General features: G+C 36.0%; 2 protein-coding genes and 1 pseudogene across 28 annotated transcripts; all 3 read left to right on the top strand.

Moving 5' to 3' along the window:
- Positions 1-78: 78 nt before the first annotated feature.
- On the top strand, positions 79-2,528 carry LOC104732718 (cysteine--tRNA ligase 1, cytoplasmic). 4 transcript variants are annotated; one of them, XM_010452297.3, is made up of 9 exons: positions 79-342; positions 443-474; positions 590-658; positions 740-814; positions 991-1,054; positions 1,196-1,357; positions 1,494-1,664; positions 1,752-2,033; positions 2,129-2,528. In XM_010452297.3, the coding sequence occupies exons 3-9, from the start codon at positions 600-602 to the stop codon at positions 2,369-2,371; spliced, it is 1,056 nt and encodes a 351-aa protein (XP_010450599.1). In that variant the 5' UTR covers positions 79-342; positions 443-474; positions 590-599; the 3' UTR covers positions 2,372-2,528. The 4 variants fall into 4 exon arrangements, with proteins under 4 accessions (XP_010450599.1, XP_010450601.1, XP_087335616.1 ...); XM_010452299.3 differs by having other exon boundaries at positions 108-342; positions 755-814; XM_087479490.1 differs by having other exon boundaries at positions 141-342; positions 425-474; positions 755-814.
- Positions 2,529-7,879: 5,351 nt separating this feature from the next.
- LOC147933296 (uridine/cytidine kinase UKL1, chloroplastic-like) lies at positions 7,880-14,901 on the top strand. 23 transcript variants are annotated; one of them, XR_015573541.1, is made up of 16 exons: positions 7,880-8,277; positions 8,491-8,582; positions 8,922-8,987; positions 9,316-9,395; positions 9,555-9,791; positions 10,286-10,351; positions 10,680-10,759; positions 10,919-11,155; positions 11,650-11,715; positions 12,044-12,123; positions 12,407-12,519; positions 13,014-13,079; positions 13,408-13,487; positions 13,771-13,883; positions 14,378-14,443; positions 14,772-14,901. XR_015573541.1 is itself a non-coding variant. In XM_087476728.1 (4 exons), the coding sequence occupies exons 1-3, from the start codon at positions 8,154-8,156 to the stop codon at positions 9,325-9,327; spliced, it is 228 nt and encodes a 75-aa protein (XP_087332854.1). In that variant the 5' UTR covers positions 7,880-8,153; the 3' UTR covers positions 9,328-9,395; positions 9,555-9,713. The 23 variants fall into 23 exon arrangements, 1 of the variants encoding a protein (XP_087332854.1); XR_015573542.1 differs by having other exon boundaries at positions 14,797-14,900; XR_015573544.1 differs by lacking the exon at positions 14,772-14,901 and adding an exon at positions 14,084-14,174 and having other exon boundaries at positions 14,299-14,434.
- A 255-nt stretch (positions 14,902-15,156) lies between these two features.
- Positions 15,157-17,286, top strand: LOC104732719 (zinc finger CCCH domain-containing protein 59-like; annotated as a pseudogene). The gene is made up of 6 exons (XR_015573540.1): positions 15,157-16,020; positions 16,117-16,218; positions 16,327-16,483; positions 16,573-16,756; positions 16,843-16,943; positions 17,041-17,286. The product of XR_015573540.1 is annotated as a zinc finger CCCH domain-containing protein 59-like (transcript).
- The last annotated feature ends 1,236 nt before the right edge of the window (positions 17,287-18,522 follow it).

Genomic DNA, 18,522 nt, shown 5'->3' with positions numbered 1-18,522 from the left:
CCACGTCAGCGTCTCTCTGTTTAATGAAGCCTAATTTCCGAAATTACCCAATATCCTTTTCTTTCTATGTTTGGGCCTAATCTTTTAAAGGCCCATTTTTTTCCCCTGGAAATCTAACCCCTCGCTATCCTTCATTCCGCCGCCGTTCTCCGAGTTGCGACTTCAACCGTCTCTCCCCTTCTAGATTAATTTTACCCTCAATCTCAAATTAACGGTGGCCACTCCACACCCGTTCACTTCCTCTCCTGTCTTTCTTCTTCATAGTAACGGTTTTGTGTTTAATGGCCATTCATGAGCGTCGATGATCTCTCTTATGATTCCCACTACGCTTCTTCAATTGCCGTAAGTTTCAGTCCTATATAATGTTGTCGCTTAAAATTTCATGCTTCTAAGATTGTACTTTCTCTTTTACTTTACTTCTAAGTTTTTGGATCATTAACAGGCATGAAGATGAAGGTACCTAGGTACGGTAAGGTGAGTCGCCGCTTTATATTATCTTCTCTGCTTCATCACTTTGTATCACAAAACGTAGAACGAAAACAGAGGAACCTGTTCTTAACTCTTTTGATTCATTATTATTTGGCTGTAGTCTGCCTATAATGGGAGAGGTGACAGAGCTGATTCATCAAGGTGGCCTGAAGTTGAAGGACCTCTTACGGTATTTACCATCTTTTTAAGTGTTCTGTTCAAGGTCACAAGGATATATAAGTCCATTAAAAAGATGTTTGATGATCTCCAGGTTATTCTCTTTCAGGGATGGATGCTTGGTTTTAAGCCTCTTCCAGCTGACGTTGTTAAAGCAGTTGCTCCTCAGGTTATCTTAACTCCCTTAAAATCAATTTGAGTCGCGCAATAAAAACCGATACTTTGAAACTGTTCTGTGTCTATTGTTTTAGTTTCTTTCTCTGATTTTGATAAACAATGTACCAAGCTTGGAGCTTTTGATTTTGATATATATCTCTCTAATGTTGTTCTGGTTTGGTTATGCAGATACTTACGGCACTTGGGTTATGAGGTTACTTATGTTCGGAATTTTACTGATGTTGATGACAAGGTATGGCCTTTTTTTCCTGCGTCTTGAAACTTAGGGCAATGAGATCACTCCTCTGTTCTCCTTCCTTTGATTAGTATTTGCCCTTGTGTATGATTTAGGTTCACAACTTTCTAAAAATCTGAAAATATTGGACCTGTGCAGGTGATTGACAGAGCTAACAAGTGTGGAGAGAACTCATTAGCTTTGAGTAGTCGCTTTTGCGAGGAGTATCTTGTAGATATGGCTTCTCTTCAGTGCCTTCTTCCCACTCACCAGCCTCGTGTCAGTGACCATATGGAGCTCATTATTAAGATGATTGAAAAGGTTTTTTTGTCTTCTTTCTTCTTCTTTTTTTGGTTTCTTGCAATGTTTTTTGTTCATAGATGGTGGTATAATGAATTGGTGATCATGCTGTAATACTCAGTAAGGTTTCTGATTCGTATGCTTCTTTGCTATACAGATCATTGAGAACGGGTGTGGGTATGCAGTGGGTGGTGATGTGTTCTTCTCTGTGGATAAATCACCAAATTACGGTCAATTATCTGGGCAACGGCTGGATCATACTCAAGCTGGTAAGCGTGTTGCTGTTGACTCAAGAAAGCGCAATCCTGCTGACTTTGCATTATGGAAGGTTTGACAAGTTAACTTTTACTTTTTGTAATTCTTATCTGAGTCATGAAACTAGAGCAATTGAAGTTTATGCTTGAAATTTATGCAGGCTGCAAAAACTGGTGAACCAAGTTGGGAGAGCCCTTGGGGTCCAGGAAGACCAGGATGGCACATTGAGTGCAGCGCCATGAGTGCTCATTACCTGTCTCCGAGATTTGATATTCATGGTGGTGGTGCAGACCTGAAATTCCCGCACCATGAGAATGAGATTGCACAGACATGTGCTGCTTGTGAAGATAGTGGTGTGAGTTATTGGTTACATAACGGACATGTAACCAACAACAATGTGAAGATGGGGAAATCTCTGAACAACTTTTATACGATCAGAGAGGTATGTTTCTTATTTGTTCCACTATTATAAACTGAGTCTTCTTTGGGTGTGTGTGTTTTTCTTCATGCTAATGCAAAATTGTTGAATTTGTGTAGATAACGGCAAAGTATCATCCACTGGCTTTGAGACACTTCTTGATGAGTGCACAGTACCGTTCCCCTCTGAACTATTTGGTGTGGCAGCTAGAGGGTTCATCAGATGACTTTGTGTCGCGGTATTTGCCGGCGTATAAGGCCTATCTTCCAACTCTTTACACGGAAGGACCAAGCGGCTCGGACCCAGACCGTGTCCTTGCGATAGATATCGATGAAGAAAGGAACCCGATACTTGCAAACTGACGGAAATGCTGTCTCCATTGCCTTAAAATGTATTACTCTTTGTATGTAAGAGAGTAAACACTATGCCACACGTTGTACTTCCATTTATCTTTTGACATGCTATTTGTTACAGTACTATACTGCACATATATTATATATATATTTTTTGATAATTTAATATTGTTATTTTAAGTTTTGTGGTTAGTTGTATGTGTGAGATTTAGTGAAGCAGGGAAATCTTGTCTGTCTTGTCAATGTTGTCATGTTTAGATCGTGGTGGTCGGCACTGATTAAAAAGTTTTGTTTGTACAGTGGTGTTTGAATAACAAGTTAAAGTAACAAAAAAAATATAGTTTGACAGCCAAAAATATTTGAAACATATCATTAGGAGTAAAAATATTAAGGTATTATACAAGAGAGCTTTACGTACAGGTATGATCGAATTGAAGGAGGGATTGAATGTGTAGGTTGTGGATCACATTGTGGACAATATTTATGCATTAGTGATTATAATCCTATGCGTATGTTTACGTTATGATCGAATAAAAGCTTGTAGAAGATCTGATGCGTATGTTTACGTTCTGTAAAGTGGAGACACTGTTCGCTTCTCATCTAAACTTTATCACCAACCAAATTTAATGTACCTTATTAGTCTCACTATAGTGTGGATATGCTAAATCCAGGTTTCGTGAGATTTAACGTGAATTTTTGTAATCAGGTTTGAATTAATCTTTATTTAGCGTGAGCAAAGAACAAGTCAAAGAATGATGAGTCGAAAAGATGATTATGGAATTGAAACATAAGAAATAAGAATGACAAAATAGTATTTGGTTTTAGAGTAAATTTCTAAGATGCAGTAAGAAACTGTTCGTCAATATAAAAAGCTGAATTTGTAACAAACATTATAGCAAATCAAACATGGAACTGTAAATCCAAAACTAAATGTAGAAAACTATTTAGATATAAAATCTTCCATGTATGCATTTCATTCATATATCTATTGTTTGCATCTCCAACTTGTAAGTTGTAACTGATATAGTGGTATGTGTTTCTCAACCTTTTAACCACTTACAAATCGCCAAGTGGAATTTTCTTTGCCATCTTCTCGATATCAAAATCTTCAGCTTAGCTATATAGTGCCTTTTACCGTTATGACAAAGCTTTCGTGTGATTGAGATTTGAGAGATAGAGATCGTCGGGTCGATCAATGTTAGAGCACCACCTCGGGGTCGAGGTCGTCGTTTAGGTCGTGCACCTGGTTTTTTAGACGGAGCTATGAATATCAGTTTTTCAAATGATATGAGCTTTGACGAGGTACTCTTTTAACCATGTTTATATCCCTAATGTCGCTGATGTTTTATTAAGTATCAAAGCTAATAATCCTTTACCCCTTTTAAATGTAGCAGAGATTGGATTTTTTGGAGGGACTAGAGAATGATATTAACAATAGGAATCTTCTTCATATGGATCGTGACTTTAACGAGTATGGTATCTTGTATATTTGTCTCCTTATTTTACTATGATTCTTCGATATATGAAGCTTGATCGTTTAAACCATTTTTGATGCAGAGATGATTACGAAATGCTGCTAGCTCTTGATGAAAAAAACTATCGACATGGTGGCGCTTCTACTCAACGCATTAACGACTTACCAGAGTCTACAGTTCAGGTAAGCTAAAAGGTTCACTTGTACAACACAGTTTTTTCATATCGAAATCTTGTTTACTAAAAAGCTTTCTCTTTGGTATTACATGTGGGTAATAATATGCAGACTTATAAGTTTGAAGAAACTTGTGTTATTTGTCTGGAAACACCGACGATCAGAGACACCATACGTCATCTCCCCTGTTTGCACAAATTCCATAAAGATGTAAGGTTTCTTACTGATTTGAATCAAAACCCCCTTATAAGATGAGAAATTCGAAAAATCAACAATTGTTTATAATTCTGCAGTGTATTGATCCGTGGCTAGGATGGAGTAAAGCATGTCCGGTTTGCAAATCCTTAGTTACTTGACAAGGTTCTCAAAACTCACCGGAGAATGTAAAAAATTTACCCATTACGTTTAATTAAATAAAACACCCTTTAAAAATTTACACAAAAATTTACCCATTACGTTTAATTAAATTTACACAAAAATAATTTTCCCATTACGTTTAATTAAATAAAACACCCTTTAAAAAAGAAATTTAAAGTAAGAAAGTGAGTTTAATTTCAACCGCAAATATATCTAAAATAAAGTCCTTTTTGAGAAAAGAATATACTCCAAATTTAAAGTCCAAAATTAATTACCGACTTAAAAGGAAAAATATTTCCAACACAAATTAAGCAAAAAAAAACTAGAAAAACGCAGAACACACATTAAACAAATAAAAGGAAAATATTTATAAAGAATAAAAGGGGTCGGACACTCAAATAGAAACGCACGGACAGCAGAGGAAACAAAGAATAGACTAAAAATTAAATGAGGTCAAAAAATTGTTTATACCAATCTAGAAAAATAATTCAACCACACTTCTTATTTATCAAAAATATAAATAACAAATTGTATTCCCTGTAGGACATATGTATTCCCATTGTAATATCCTTTTAAAAGTTATAATGTCCATAATTTTAAAATGTTAGAAAATATAAAAGGATCAAAAATTAAAATCAAACCCCACTAAACCAAATAACTCATACAATGAAGTCCTAAATTAATGATTAAGAAGGTAACGAGCATAACTCATAACGACGTCAATATCAAAGGTCCCAATTAAACCAAATAGTGGCAGGTCGACATTAATATTTTTAACACACACAAACGTAACTGCAACAAACGTCGACTCTATAAAGGACGGAAGAAAAAATAGTAGCAAAATATACTCTCCAACTTCCGAAAAATGCAACGAAACACACCATACTCACTTGACGAACTACCAAATGACGTGCTCGGAAATATCATCTCAAGAGCTGCTCGGATTTCACAAAAAACGGTCAGGCATATTATGCTAGCATCACCAGACCTTGCAAAGGCAGCCCAAGATCATCGAGTTTACAATATCAACCTAAGACCACTAGAAATGCATCCACTAGAAGCAATAAGCAAGTACTGAGATCTAATGGAAAAATGCATTGCAAGTGGAAATGTGGAGGCACACTACATCAGAGGGTTGGAACACTTGAAAAAAGCAGCAGAAGGTAATTATGCAAACGGTATTTACCTTTACGGGATTGTGAAGTTGTGTAGGGGTGACACTGAGGAAGGCCAATTGTGGCTGGATAAACTAGGCTGGAAAGAAAACAAAGCAAAGGGTGATCAATGCTGGAAAAATAACAAGAAATCCTTACACAAAATCAATGTGCAAAAACTACAATGCTACTTCACTACATTGAGAGAAGTTCAACCAACCATCATATGTAGCATCACTGACATGGAAAATAGATGCCCTCATTGCTACTACTACAAATAAATGGTCAAATTTGTCTTTTTTTTTAGCTAAACGATCGACAATATGGTTTATGAATGTTATCATCCTTTAATAATGACCTATATTTCTAATGTAAGAGTTCTTTACAAGTTCTTTATTCAAATTATGTCGATGTAATCTCAAACAATTGAAAATACAACAAAAAAGGAAACAACTTATTAAAAACAATAGCGCAGCATGCCAACATAAGTCAACAGATATTACGAACAACTATGAACACGAGGATAAAGATATTAGCAAAATGGTGTTTACCTATAAGATATAAAATTGGTATGCACGAAGAACAACATCAAAGAAAAATACAGTAAACAAAAGCAAAGTCGAAAAAGTATATAAGGGAAGACCGACCAAAATAGGGGAATCAAGAAAAAAGAAAACAGGATGAAGGTAACGAAACTAAAACAAAGTAAACCTAATTTGGCACCTGTTGACACATCTATCACCAAACTAAAAAGAAAAGGTAAGAGATGCAGACACTAACAAACCACAAAAGAGATGCTAAAAAAAGATTAGTAAATGAAATCGAGCCAAAGCCAAGGCTCCCAAAAAGTAGCAAAAAACAGCATAACCATTAGTATTTCAGAATCAATACATACGCAAACAGAAATCCACAAAAACGAAAAATTTTAAAAAGAGCAAATCAGAAAATAGAGTAAATCCAGCCAAATACTGAGATGGTCCTAATGAAACTAAAATTACAACAACCTTCTTAAAAGAGTCGATTACTTAATTAGAGAATGACGGTCAACGAACTAACCAGGAGAGCACCAATTATCCACCACCGATTTGAAGGCAAGACAAAACCTTCCCAAAGGCGCCAAAAAAATTAAAGTTTTCTGTATCGACACAATGAATGCTTCAAAACGGAGAACGCCGATCAAAATATGATCTACAATCCTACTACTATCCTTTAGATCGAAATATTGATAAACACCATTCCGTCCAACAACCGATATACGGCAAAGAAAAAAAAACACAACTACAAGACACTGGCTATTTCCGAAAATGACAAATACATCCTCAAATCTTCTAAACCCAAAACACCACTACCTTTAAAGGCCTAAACGGATATATATATATATATATAAACACGCGAATGTAAGTAAATTAAAAACCTTATAAAAAATTACTAACTTACAAACTTTGTAACACAATCACAAAAAAAAAAAACAAACGGAAAACAGGAAAAAAAACAATGGAAAAAGAAACAATTACATCCAGAAATCAACTTATACATCATAATCTACAAATATGCAATTTAAATAACTGAAAAATAAAACCAAATTTTAAAATAAACACAACTAATATAAAACAAAAATGTAAAACTACACAGTAGATTATACTTAATGCAAAAAAAAAAGTAAGCAAGAAAGCTAAAATGACCATTTTCAAAAATACCCCTTTTTAATAAATAAAATGACAAAATTATAAACCCTAAACTCCAAATACTAAACCATATCCCTTAAAACTATATCCTAAATGTAAATTGGGAACCCAAACCTAAAAAAACAGATTCTAAAAATTAATTTAACATAGTGTAATTGTGTAAAAAAGAGCAAAAATGAAAATGTTCAAAAAAAGGGACAATTTTGAAAAGGGGTATGCCAAAAAGGGCATTTCTAACAAATTCTCAAAAAATATTTTAAGAACACAAAAGATGATCTCAAATTTTGAAAAGAAAAAACACACTAAATTATACTTACTATAAAACCTATTTATTAAATATCCAACAAACAACATAAGCACCCAAATCAAATACAAAAACAGACATAAAAATAAATTTACATAACTAAAAAATAATATACACAACAAAACCCCCAAATACACCTTCATCTAACTTCCGCGCGTAGCGCGGGTCAATTACTAGTGGTATATTAAGTACAACTTTTGAGTTAAATTCTGATTTTTTTTTTTTATTATTATTTTCCCCAAAGTAAAATTTATTAAATTAGCTTAATATCTCTCCTAAGATGCTTATATTAAATTAACACACCATTTAATATAGTAAAATTTATTGCTGAAAACTGTAAATATAAAGTCCAAAAACATTATTGTAAATGAAAATATCAGTTTAGTCAGAGGGAGTGAGTGAAGAGAGGAGACGAAGGTTTTTTTGATATTTGCGTTGGACAGATTCGTTACTTGCCAGTGTCTTCACTACGGCACGAACGCTTTTGTTCTTCGCCGGAAACAAAAAAGAAAAAAAAGAAAATCATAAAATTCCAAACTCTGCAACCATCGATTCATCGGAGTTCAATGCCGGAGGATTCTTCTTCCATAGACTACGCGATGGAGAAGGCATCAGGGCCTCACTTCTCCGGTCTTCGTTTCAGATGGCCTTCACTCTTCTTCTTAACCCAATTCCACCGTCCTCTCTTCACTTTTCTCACCTCCGATCAGTTGTTTCTTCCTCTTCTTATCCTGCTTCCGACGCTCCCAAACAGCCCTTCATTATCGGTGATTTCTCAACCCTCGTTTCGTTCTCAACCCCCGTTGTTTAGGTTTTTATCGAACTCTCTTGATTTTGGGAGTTTCTGCTTTCGTTTTAAAATCTAGGGTTTTGATCCTTTGTCTATGGTAGCATTTTGTGCTTTCACAAGTTGTATAAATTCGCATAAATTTCAGTTCTTTTTGTTTTTGACGTCTTTGTTTGATTTTGCCATTTGAAAGGGGTTACTGGTGGTACGGCTTCTGTTAAAACTACGGTCTGTGATATGATAATTCAGCAACTTCATGACCATCGTGTTGTTCTAGTTAATCAGGTTTGATTCTTTACTTCAATCTTGTTCTCAATGTTCCACTTTCTTCTGTATTGTTTTGGCTGAGATTCACATAATTTACTTTCTTCCAATCTACGACTTTAAGACCCATCAACGTAGATCTGATACTTTTCGTCAGGTGCATATACTTTTGTTTCCAAGACCATTAATGTGGTTTATTGTCTAAAGCCGCGTCTCCCATTACTATGCCCCATTTTAATCATGCTTGTTAGCACCTCTTCGACTTTATTCCTGTGTTGCAGTTGCTGACAATCATTTATTTATCATATTAATATCTGTTGGAACCACCCTCTGTTGCTTCTGATGTTATACTTTTGGAAGGGATTCTATTCTTCCATGACTCACGAGTGCGGAATCTGATGAATATGAAGATATTTGTTGACACAGGTAATGACCAACTTTATCTTCAGTTAATCAGTTCAATCAACTGCTATGTCTTTTCGCTTCCCCGCATATATCCTGCGGTACTCATCGTCTTTCACTCTTTTGACATCCTTTTTACTTATTAGTTTTGTATACTGGGATATGATATTGTAATCAATGTTTTCCATCTCCTGTTCTGTAGCTGATGCCTTTATAGGTTCTTTCACTTTGACCATTTATATCATCCACTGAGTATAGAACAAATGCTTATAATTTTTTAAGCTATTGAATTAGTCAAATTGGAATCTATTTCACATTTTTATAGTCATCTTAAACTATTAAATGGTTTCAGATGCTGATGTAAGGCTTGCTCGCAGAATCAGGCGTGACATAGTCGAGAGGGGTAGGGATTTTAATTCTGTGCTTGAACAGGTTAGTCCTCGTTTCTATTTATACTGTAGGATTGGTCAGCATAAGTTCATCTACTTAGTTAAGTGTGGCTTTATTATATGTCTTTGAATACGGGACCTGGAAATTCTGCTCTGTTTAGCTACTCTGATTTCTCCTTCTTACTGTTGTTATTCTTATTAGAGAACTGTATATGTTCTTGTTCCATCCTTTGAGATGGTCCTCTGTAAAGATTTATTTGAATCTTCTGAGCTTCCCATGTGTTCAACTTTTTTCTGAGGATGTTTTGTAATCATACCTCGAGGAGGTGATAATCACGTTGCAGTCGATTTGATTACGCAACATATCCACACAAAACTTGGGCAGCATGATCTCTGCAAAATCTACCCAAATGTGTACGTCATCCAGTCAACATTTCAGGTATGTTCTCTCTTTCTTTGATCTTTTTTTTTTTTGAAGTTATAATTATTCTATGTTTGTGGGTTAGATCCAATAGATATTGGGTGGGTGGATAAAACCCAGGTAATAAATGTAATAATTCTGTTTGTGTTAGGGTAGTAAGGTAATAGACATATTTTTTGAATTAAAAATAATTCTAAAAGAAATTGTTTTTCGAGTAGGGAGTTTTGAGATTGTCAAATGAGATTTAGGGACTTCTGAGAAGAAAACTCCTTTAAGACCCATCAACGTAGATCTGATACTTTTCGTCAGGTGCATATACTTTTGTTTCCAAGACCATTAATGTGGTTTATTGTCTAAAGCCGCGTCTCCCATTACTATGCCCCATTTTAATCATGCTTGTTAGCACCTCTTCGACTTTATTCCTGTGTTGCAGTTGCTGACAATCATTTATTTATCATATTAATATCTGTTGGAACCACCCTCTGTTGCTTCTGATGTTATACTTTTGGAAGGGATTCTATTCTTCCATGACTCACGAGTGCGGAATCTGATGAATATGAAGATATTTGTTGACACAGGTAATGACCAACTTTATCTTCAGTTAATCAGTTCAATCAACTGCTATGTCTTTTCGCTTCCCCGCATATATCCTGCGGTACTCATCGTCTTTCACTCTTTTGACATCCTTTTTACTTATTAGTTTTGTATACTGGGATATGATATTGTAATCAATGTTTTCCATCTCCTGTTCTGTAGCTGATGCCTTTATAGGTTCTTTCACTTTGACCATTTATATCATCCACTGAGTATAGAACAAATGCTTATAATTTTTTAAGCTATTGAATTAGTCAAATTGGAATCTATTTCACATTTTTATAGTCATCTTAAACTATTAAATGGTTTCAGATGCTGATGTAAGGCTTGCTCGCAGAATCAGGCGTGACATAGTCGAGAGGGGTAGGGATTTTAATTCTGTGCTTGAACAGGTTAGTCCTCGTTTCTATTTATACTGTAGGATTGGTCAGCATAAGTTCATCTACTTAGTTAAGTGTGGCTTTATTATATGTCTTTGAATACGGGACCTGGAAATTCTGCTCTGTTTAGCTACTCTGATTTCTCCTTCTTACTGTTGTTATTCTTATTAGAGAACTGTATATGTTCTTGTTCCATCCTTTGAGATGGTCCTCTGTAAAGATTTATTTGAATCTTCTGAGCTTCCCATGTGTTCAACTTTTTTCTGAGGATGTTTTGTAATCATACCTCGAGGAGGTGATAATCACGTTGCAGTCGATTTGATTACGCAACATATCCACACAAAACTTGGGCAGCATGATCTCTGCAAAATCTACCCAAATGTGTACGTCATCCAGTCAACATTTCAGGTATGTTCTCTCTTTCTTTGATCTTTTTTTTTTTTGAAGTTATAATTATTCTATGTTTGTGGGTTAGATCCAATAGATATTGGGTGGGTGGATAAAACCCAGGTAATAAATGTAATAATTCTGTTTGTGTTAGGGTAGTAAGGTAATAGACATATTTTTTGAATTAAAAATAATTCTAAAAGAAATTGTTTTTCGAGTAGGGAGTTTTGAGATTGTCAAATGAGATTTAGGGACTTCTGAGAAGAAAACTCCTTTAAGACCCATCAACGTAGATCTGATACTTTTCGTCAGGTGCATATACTTTTGTTTCCAAGACCATTAATGTGGTTTATTGTCTAAAGCCGCGTCTCCCATTACTATGCCCCATTTTAATCATGCTTGTTAGCACCTCTTCGACTTTATTCCTGTGTTGCAGTTGCTGACAATCATTTATTTATCATATTAATATCTGTTGGAACCACCCTCTGTTGCTTCTGATGTTATACTTTTGGAAGGGATTCTATTCTTCCATGACTCACGAGTGCGGAATCTGATGAATATGAAGATATTTGTTGACACAGGTAATGACCAACTTTATCTTCAGTTAATCAGTTCAATCAACTGCTATGTCTTTTCGCTTCCCCGCATATATCCTGCGGTACTCATCGTCTTTCACTCTTTTGACATCCTTTTTACTTATTAGTTTTGTATACTGGGATATGATATTGTAATCAATGTTTTCCATCTCCTGTTCTGTAGCTGATGCCTTTATAGGTTCTTTCACTTTGACCATTTATATCATCCACTGAGTATAGAACAAATGCTTATAATTTTTTAAGCTATTGAATTAGTCAAATTGGAATCTATTTCACATTTTTATAGTCATCTTAAACTATTAAATGGTTTCAGATGCTGATGTAAGGCTTGCTCGCAGAATCAGGCGTGACATAGTCGAGAGGGGTAGGGATTTTAATTCTGTGCTTGAACAGGTTAGTCCTCGTTTCTATTTATACTGTAGGATTGGTCAGCATAAGTTCATCTACTTAGTTAAGTGTGGCTTTATTATATGTCTTTGAATACGGGACCTGGAAATTCTGCTCTGTTTAGCTACTCTGATTTCTCCTTCTTACTGTTGTTATTCTTATTAGAGAACTGTATATGTTCTTGTTCCATCCTTTGAGATGGTCCTCTGTAAAGATTTATTTGAATCTTCTGAGCTTCCCATGTGTTCAACTTTTTTCTGAGGATGTTTTGTAATCATACCTCGAGGAGGTGATAATCACGTTGCAGTCGATTTGATTACGCAACATATCCACACAAAACTTGGGCAGCATGATCTCTGCAAAATCTACCCAAATGTGTACGTCATCCAGTCAACATTTCAGGTATGTTCTCTCTTTCTTTGATCTTTTTTTTTTTTGAAGTTATAATTATTCTATGTTTGTGGGTTAGATCCAATAGATATTGGGTGGGTGGATAAAACCCAGGTAATAAATGTAATAATTCTGTTTGTGTTAGGGTAGTAAGGTAATAGACATATTTTTTGAATTAAAAATAATTCTAAAAGAAATTGTTTTTCGAGTAGGGAGTTTTGAGATTGTCAAATGAGATTTAGGGACTTCTGAGAAGAAAACTCCTTTAAGACCCATCAACGTAGATCTGATACTTTTCGTCAGGTGCATATACTTTTGTTTCCAAGACCATTAATGTGGTTTATTGTCTAAAGCCGCGTCTCCCATTACTATGCCCCATTTTAATCATGCTTGTTAGCACCTCTTCGACTTTATTCCTGTGTTGCAGTTGCTGACAATCATTTATTTATCATATTAATATCTGTTGGAACCACCCTCTGTTGCTTCTGATGTTATACTTTTGGAAGGGATTCTATTCTTCCATGACTCACGAGTGCGGAATCTGATGAATATGAAGATATTTGTTGACACAGGTAATGACCAACTTTATCTTCAGTTAATCAGTTCAATCAACTGCTATGTCTTTTCGCTTCCCCGCATATATCCTGCGGTACTCATCGTCTTTCACTCTTTTGACATCCTTTTTACTTATTAGTTTTGTATACTGGGATATGATATTGTAATCAATGTTTTCCATCTCCTGTTCTGTAGCTGATGCCTTTATAGGTTCTTTCACTTTGACCATTTATATCATCCACTGAGTATAGAACAAATGCTTATAATTTTTTAAGCTATTGAATTAGTCAAATTGGAATCTATTTCACATTTTTATAGTCATCTTAAACTATTAAATGGTTTCAGATGCTGATGTAAGGCTTGCTCGCAGAATCAGGCGTGACATAGTCGAGAGGGGTAGGGATTTTAATTCTGTGCTTGAACAGGTTAGTCCTCGTTTCTATTTATACTGTAGGATTGGTCAGCATAAGTTCATCTACTTAGTTAAGTGTGGCTTTATTATATGTCTTTGAATACGGGACCTGGAAATTCTGCTCTGTTTAGCTACTCTGATTTCTCCTTCTTACTGTTGTTATTCTTATTAGAGAACTGTATATGTTCTTGTTCCATCCTTTGAGATGGTCCTCTGTAAAGATTTATTTGAATCTTCTGAGCTTCCCATGTGTTCAACTTTTTTCTGAGGATGTTTTGTAATCATACCTCGAGGAGGTGATAATCACGTTGCAGTCGATTTGATTACGCAACATATCCACACAAAACTTGGGCAGCATGATCTCTGCAAAATCTACCCAAATGTGTACGTCATCCAGTCAACATTTCAGGTATGTTCTCTCTTTCTTTGATCTTTTTTTTTTTTGAAGTTATAATTATTCTATGTTTGTGGGTTAGATCCAATAGATATTGGGTGGGTGGATAAAACCCAGGTAATAAATGTAATAATTCTGTTTGTGTTAGGGTAGTAAGGTAATAGACATATTTTTTGAATTAAAAATAATTCTAAAAGAAATTGTTTTTCGAGTAGGGAGTTTTGAGATTGTCAAATGAGATTTAGGGACTTCTGAGAAGAAAACTCCTTTAAGACCCATCAACGTAGATCTGATACTTTTCGTCAGGTGCATATACTTTTGTTTCCAAGACCATTAATGTGGTTTATTGTCTAAAGCCGCGTCTCCCATTACTATGCCCCATTTTAATCATGCTTGTTAGCACCTCTTCGACTTTATTCCTGTGTTGCAGTTGCTGACAATCATTTATTTATCATATTAATATCTGTTGGAACCACCCTCTGTTGCTTCTGATGTTATACTTTTGGAAGGGATTCTATTCTTCCATGACTCACGAGTGCGGAATCTGATGAATATGAAGATATTTGTTGACACAGGTAATGACCAACTTTATCTTCAGTTAATCAGTTCAATCAACTGCTATGTCTTTTCGCTTCCCCGCATATATCCTGCGGTACTCATCGTCTTTCACTCTTTTGACATCCTTTTTACTTATTAGTTTTGTATACTGGGATATGATATTGTAATCAATGTTTTCCATCTCCTGTTCTGTAGCTGATGCCTTTATAGGTTCTTTCACTTTGACCATTTATATCATCCACTGAGTATAGAACAAATGCTTATAATTTTTTAAGCTATTGAATTAGTCAAATTGGAATCTATTTCACATTTTTATAGTCATCTTAAACTATTAAATGGTTTCAGATGCTGATGTAAGGCTTGCTCGCAGAATCAGGCGTGACATAGTCGAGAGGGGTAGGGATTTTAATTCTGTGCTTGAACAGGTTAGTCCTCGTTTCTATTTATACTGTAGGATTGGTCAGCATAAGTTCACTACTTAGTTAAGTGTGGCTTTATTATATGTCTTTGAATACGGGACCTGGAAATTCTGCTCTGTTTAGCTACTCTGATTTCTCCTTCTTACTGTTGTTATTTTTATTAGAGAACTGTATATGTTCTTGTTCCATCCTTTGAGATGGTCCTCTGTAAAGATTTATTTGAATCTTCTGAGCTTCAGAGTTTAGGTTTAGAGTTCTGAATGGTGTGATTGAAATTAGATATTTAGTTGCTTTTTTTTTCCTTTGGACGTGGTGCTCTATGCTACCTGGATTGAATTTGGGGTCACAGTCAGAGGATTGGTGCTTTTGATTCTCTTCTTACTTCTAACGATTGGGGAATTCAGAGACTCCTTGCTTCTGGACTTGTTACCTTTCTGAAATTTTATTTATGGATCATCATGGATGAAGCAACAGTATTCGACTCTGTGGTTCAGTCTTCTAAAGTTGGTATTTTCTCAATGTTTTAGTATGAATTACGAGGCGCCTAGGAGATTCTCACAGGGAAGGAATTTTGGAGTCAAGAGACAGCAGGATTTCGCAGCAGATGTAGTTTCCAGAAGACCTTACGCTCCATATGACAATACAATGAGGAAAAGTCCAAATAAGGTGTCGAGGAATCTGGTTTGGACCTCTAAAGAGTACAAATCTCCAGAGGGCAACAGGCCAAGGAAGTATGAAGCCAATGGGTCAACAAAGCCACCAGTTTTCGGCAAAGGATGTTCTGTTGTGCGAAATCAGCCGAGAAAGAATGCTGCGTATGGGCCAAGAAGCTCATCTGTTTCAGACACCAGAGGTCCGGTGTCGAGAGCTAACAGCAGTCCCAAAAAGAGTGTATGCAAGTATTGGAAAGCTGGAAACTGCAAGAGGGGTGATCAGTGCCAGTTCTTACACTCTTGGTCTTGTTTCCCTGGTTTGGCCATGGTAGCTGCTCTTGAAGGACACAAGAAGGCTATAAAGGGGATCGCCCTCCCTGAGGGTTCAGATAAACTCTTTTCAGTCAGTAGCGATGGTACATTGCGAATTTGGGACTGCCATACTGGTCAGTGTGTACATACCATCAATCTCTAATCAGTGAAGGCCCATGGGTTTTCCTTGGCTTGCAAAACGCTGTAAAGGTTAGCTTAAACCGTCTCTTGACTCAAATATGCTTTCTATTATCTTAATTCTATGTTGGTTATGGTGTTTACGTTTTTGTTTATACAATCCTGCAGGCTTTTAATGTTCAAACCAGTAAAGATTTGCATCTTGACGGGGTGGTTGGTCAGGTGCATGCAATGACTGTTGCTAAAGGAATGCTTTTTGCTAGAACAAGTGTAAGCATTATAACTTGCTCTCTATCTCTGTACACATGTGTTAGTTCTCTGCTTCTTTGATTTGATGATTCTAAATTGTGTTCTTTTTTATTTATTTTGGAAGTGCAGTCTGGCAGCATATCAGTCTGGAAAGCTACGGACTCTGAGTCTGATCCTTTCAAATACCTCACATCTCTCGAGGGACATCACTGACAGTGGTGAAGTCACTTGTTTTGTTGTTGGAGGTCAACTACTATACTCTGGTTCGGTCGATAGAACAATAAAGGTAAGAATCTGGCTGCCACTAATTGATTTCAGGTTTAAACATATTTCGAATGAACATTCCAATCAATTATGTTTCCTGTGATTCGCCAGGTGTGGGATCTCAACACCCTGCAATGTATAACGACCCTGAAACAACATACCGACACTGTCACGTCACTCTTATGTTGGGACAAGTGTCTGATATCGTCTTCCTTGGATGGGACCATAAAAGTTTGGGCTTGTTCTGAAAATGATGTTTTGAAAGTTAGTTACTCATACACGCAGACAAGAACAGGTAAAGATTTGTTTACACTTACGCCCTTCTTCATAAAAACAACACTTGGTTTTAACAAAAAAAGCATATCTGATTGTTTGAAACAGAGTGTTGTTCATGCTCTTTGTGGGATGCACGATGCAGAGGCCAAACCGATCATATTCTGCTCTTACCAAAATGGAACTGTTGGCATCTACGGCCTACCATCGTAATTGAAGCGTAACAATGTTATAATTGCATTGTACTCTTTAATCTTTAATCAACTTTATCACTAATTATTTCTGTATCTTTTGGGTTATACACAGTTTTGAAGAAAGAGGAAAAATGTTCTCTACGCACACGATCAGCACACTCACAGTTGGTCCCGGAGGATTGCTATTCAGTGGAGACAAAGGTGGGAATATGCGTGTATGGAGTTTAGCTGCTGGCCCAAAAGTTTAGTCATTTGTACATAGATTGGTGGTTGACAAAGAGTTAAAAAGAGAGTTCTCGTTTGTAAATGACTCAAAAATTTAAATTCACTAAATTTAATTTCAAAATCCTTGCTTTAATGTGATATCTTCAAATTCATACCCCTCAGAATCTGATGAGAACCAAACTCAAAACATGTAACTTCTCCCAAGCGTCAAAGTTTTGTTCTGTATTCTTCATTTGAACTGATAATGGGAATGTTATAAGCCCTTAGATCTTGCCTTGTAGAATGTTATAAGCCCTTAGATCTTGCCTTGTTAAGATCCCTATCACAGGTGACATCTGCAAGAATACGAGACACATTGTGATTAACCGTCAAGAAAAGATATTGAATCGTGTACAAAAAAAGTGAGCAAACTCACTCCTGAAGCTTGAGTCTTGGGAATCAACAAATGTCTGAGACCCACTGACCGGAACAGTACCAAAGCCTTAGCCACTGACATACTCTGCACCAGTGTGTAAGGTGTAGTGTTTGTCAAAGGATGAAGATCAACATACAATTGCATCTTAAAAGAACCTACACAAGCTTGTACCATTAATATTTGTTTCTCTTATGACGAATGGTTCCGTTATCCTGAAGAAGACCACTCTTCGATAATCAGAACCTCAGCATTTTGTCTTGAGCTTTACGCTTGCGCCAGCCAAATCTTGGTTCCTCCTCCTCACAGGCCGTGCGGGGAGCAACAAGAACGGCGTCGTTAGCGTCTTACGAACTGAAACCAGGCCCAATAAGGTTTACATAATCTAGGCCCATTGAATTAGTTTTAGTAAGTGAGAATGAAAATTGTCCCACATCGACAAAATGGTTTTCAAAATAGGGAAGATTCTCTCATCCACCGTGATGGGGACAAATGGAAAACAGGTCTGTTAATTAATATTCTGCTCTTTTTTTTTTTTGTTTTTTTTTTTTACAAGAAGAATTTTAAAGTTTCTCTTCTCGTTTAAATCAGCTTATTTATGAAAAGCTTCCTATTACGGATAATGACGTATCTTCATCTGTGTTACGGCTTATCGATTCCGTTTCATCATTTTTAGCTCTGGCGGTTTTCATTATTACCATGGTTTCTTGTAATTTGGAAGTCTTCATCTCCTCTGTTTTTAAGCAGGCGAAACTATGGGTTTGACCAAACAAACAAAGAAAAAAAAAAAAAAGGGGAAACGTACAATGACTTCTGCAGTAACACTGAGGTTGTCTCAGAGATAAGCAAGAACACGAGTGAGACGTATAACGACAGAATAGGTGTAGAATCGCAAGAGGTATCGTTTGGTTCGGTTAGAAAATGTAGCCAAATGCCATAAAATATACAAAAAAAAAA

The sequence above is a fragment of the Camelina sativa genome, chromosome 12, assembly GCF_030686135.1.
Source record: "Camelina sativa cultivar CO46 ecotype springtype chromosome 12, ASM3068613v1".
In the NCBI taxonomy this organism is placed as follows: Eukaryota; Viridiplantae; Streptophyta; class Magnoliopsida; order Brassicales; family Brassicaceae; genus Camelina; species Camelina sativa.
The sequence above is the reverse complement of the archived record's forward strand: the minus strand, read 5'-3'. Positions and strand labels throughout refer to the sequence as shown.

Bases quoted from the DNA above. Each gene is read 5' to 3' on its own strand.
- LOC104732718 (XM_010452297.3), top strand. From the start codon at position 600: ATGGGAGAGGTGACAGAGCTGATTCATCAAGGTGGCCTGAAGTTGAAG. The intron at 659-739 runs GTATTTACCATC...GATGATCTCCAG, and splicing joins AAGTTGAAGGACCTCTTACG to GTTATTCTCTTTCAGGGATG. The intron at 1,665-1,751 runs GTTTGACAAGTT...AAATTTATGCAG, and splicing joins CTGACTTTGCATTATGGAAG to GCTGCAAAAACTGGTGAACC.
- LOC147933296 (XM_087476728.1), top strand. From the start codon at position 8,154: ATGGCCTTCACTCTTCTTCTTAACCCAATTCCACCGTCCTCTCTTCAC. The intron at 8,278-8,490 runs GTGATTTCTCAA...GCCATTTGAAAG, and splicing joins CAAACAGCCCTTCATTATCG to GGGTTACTGGTGGTACGGCT.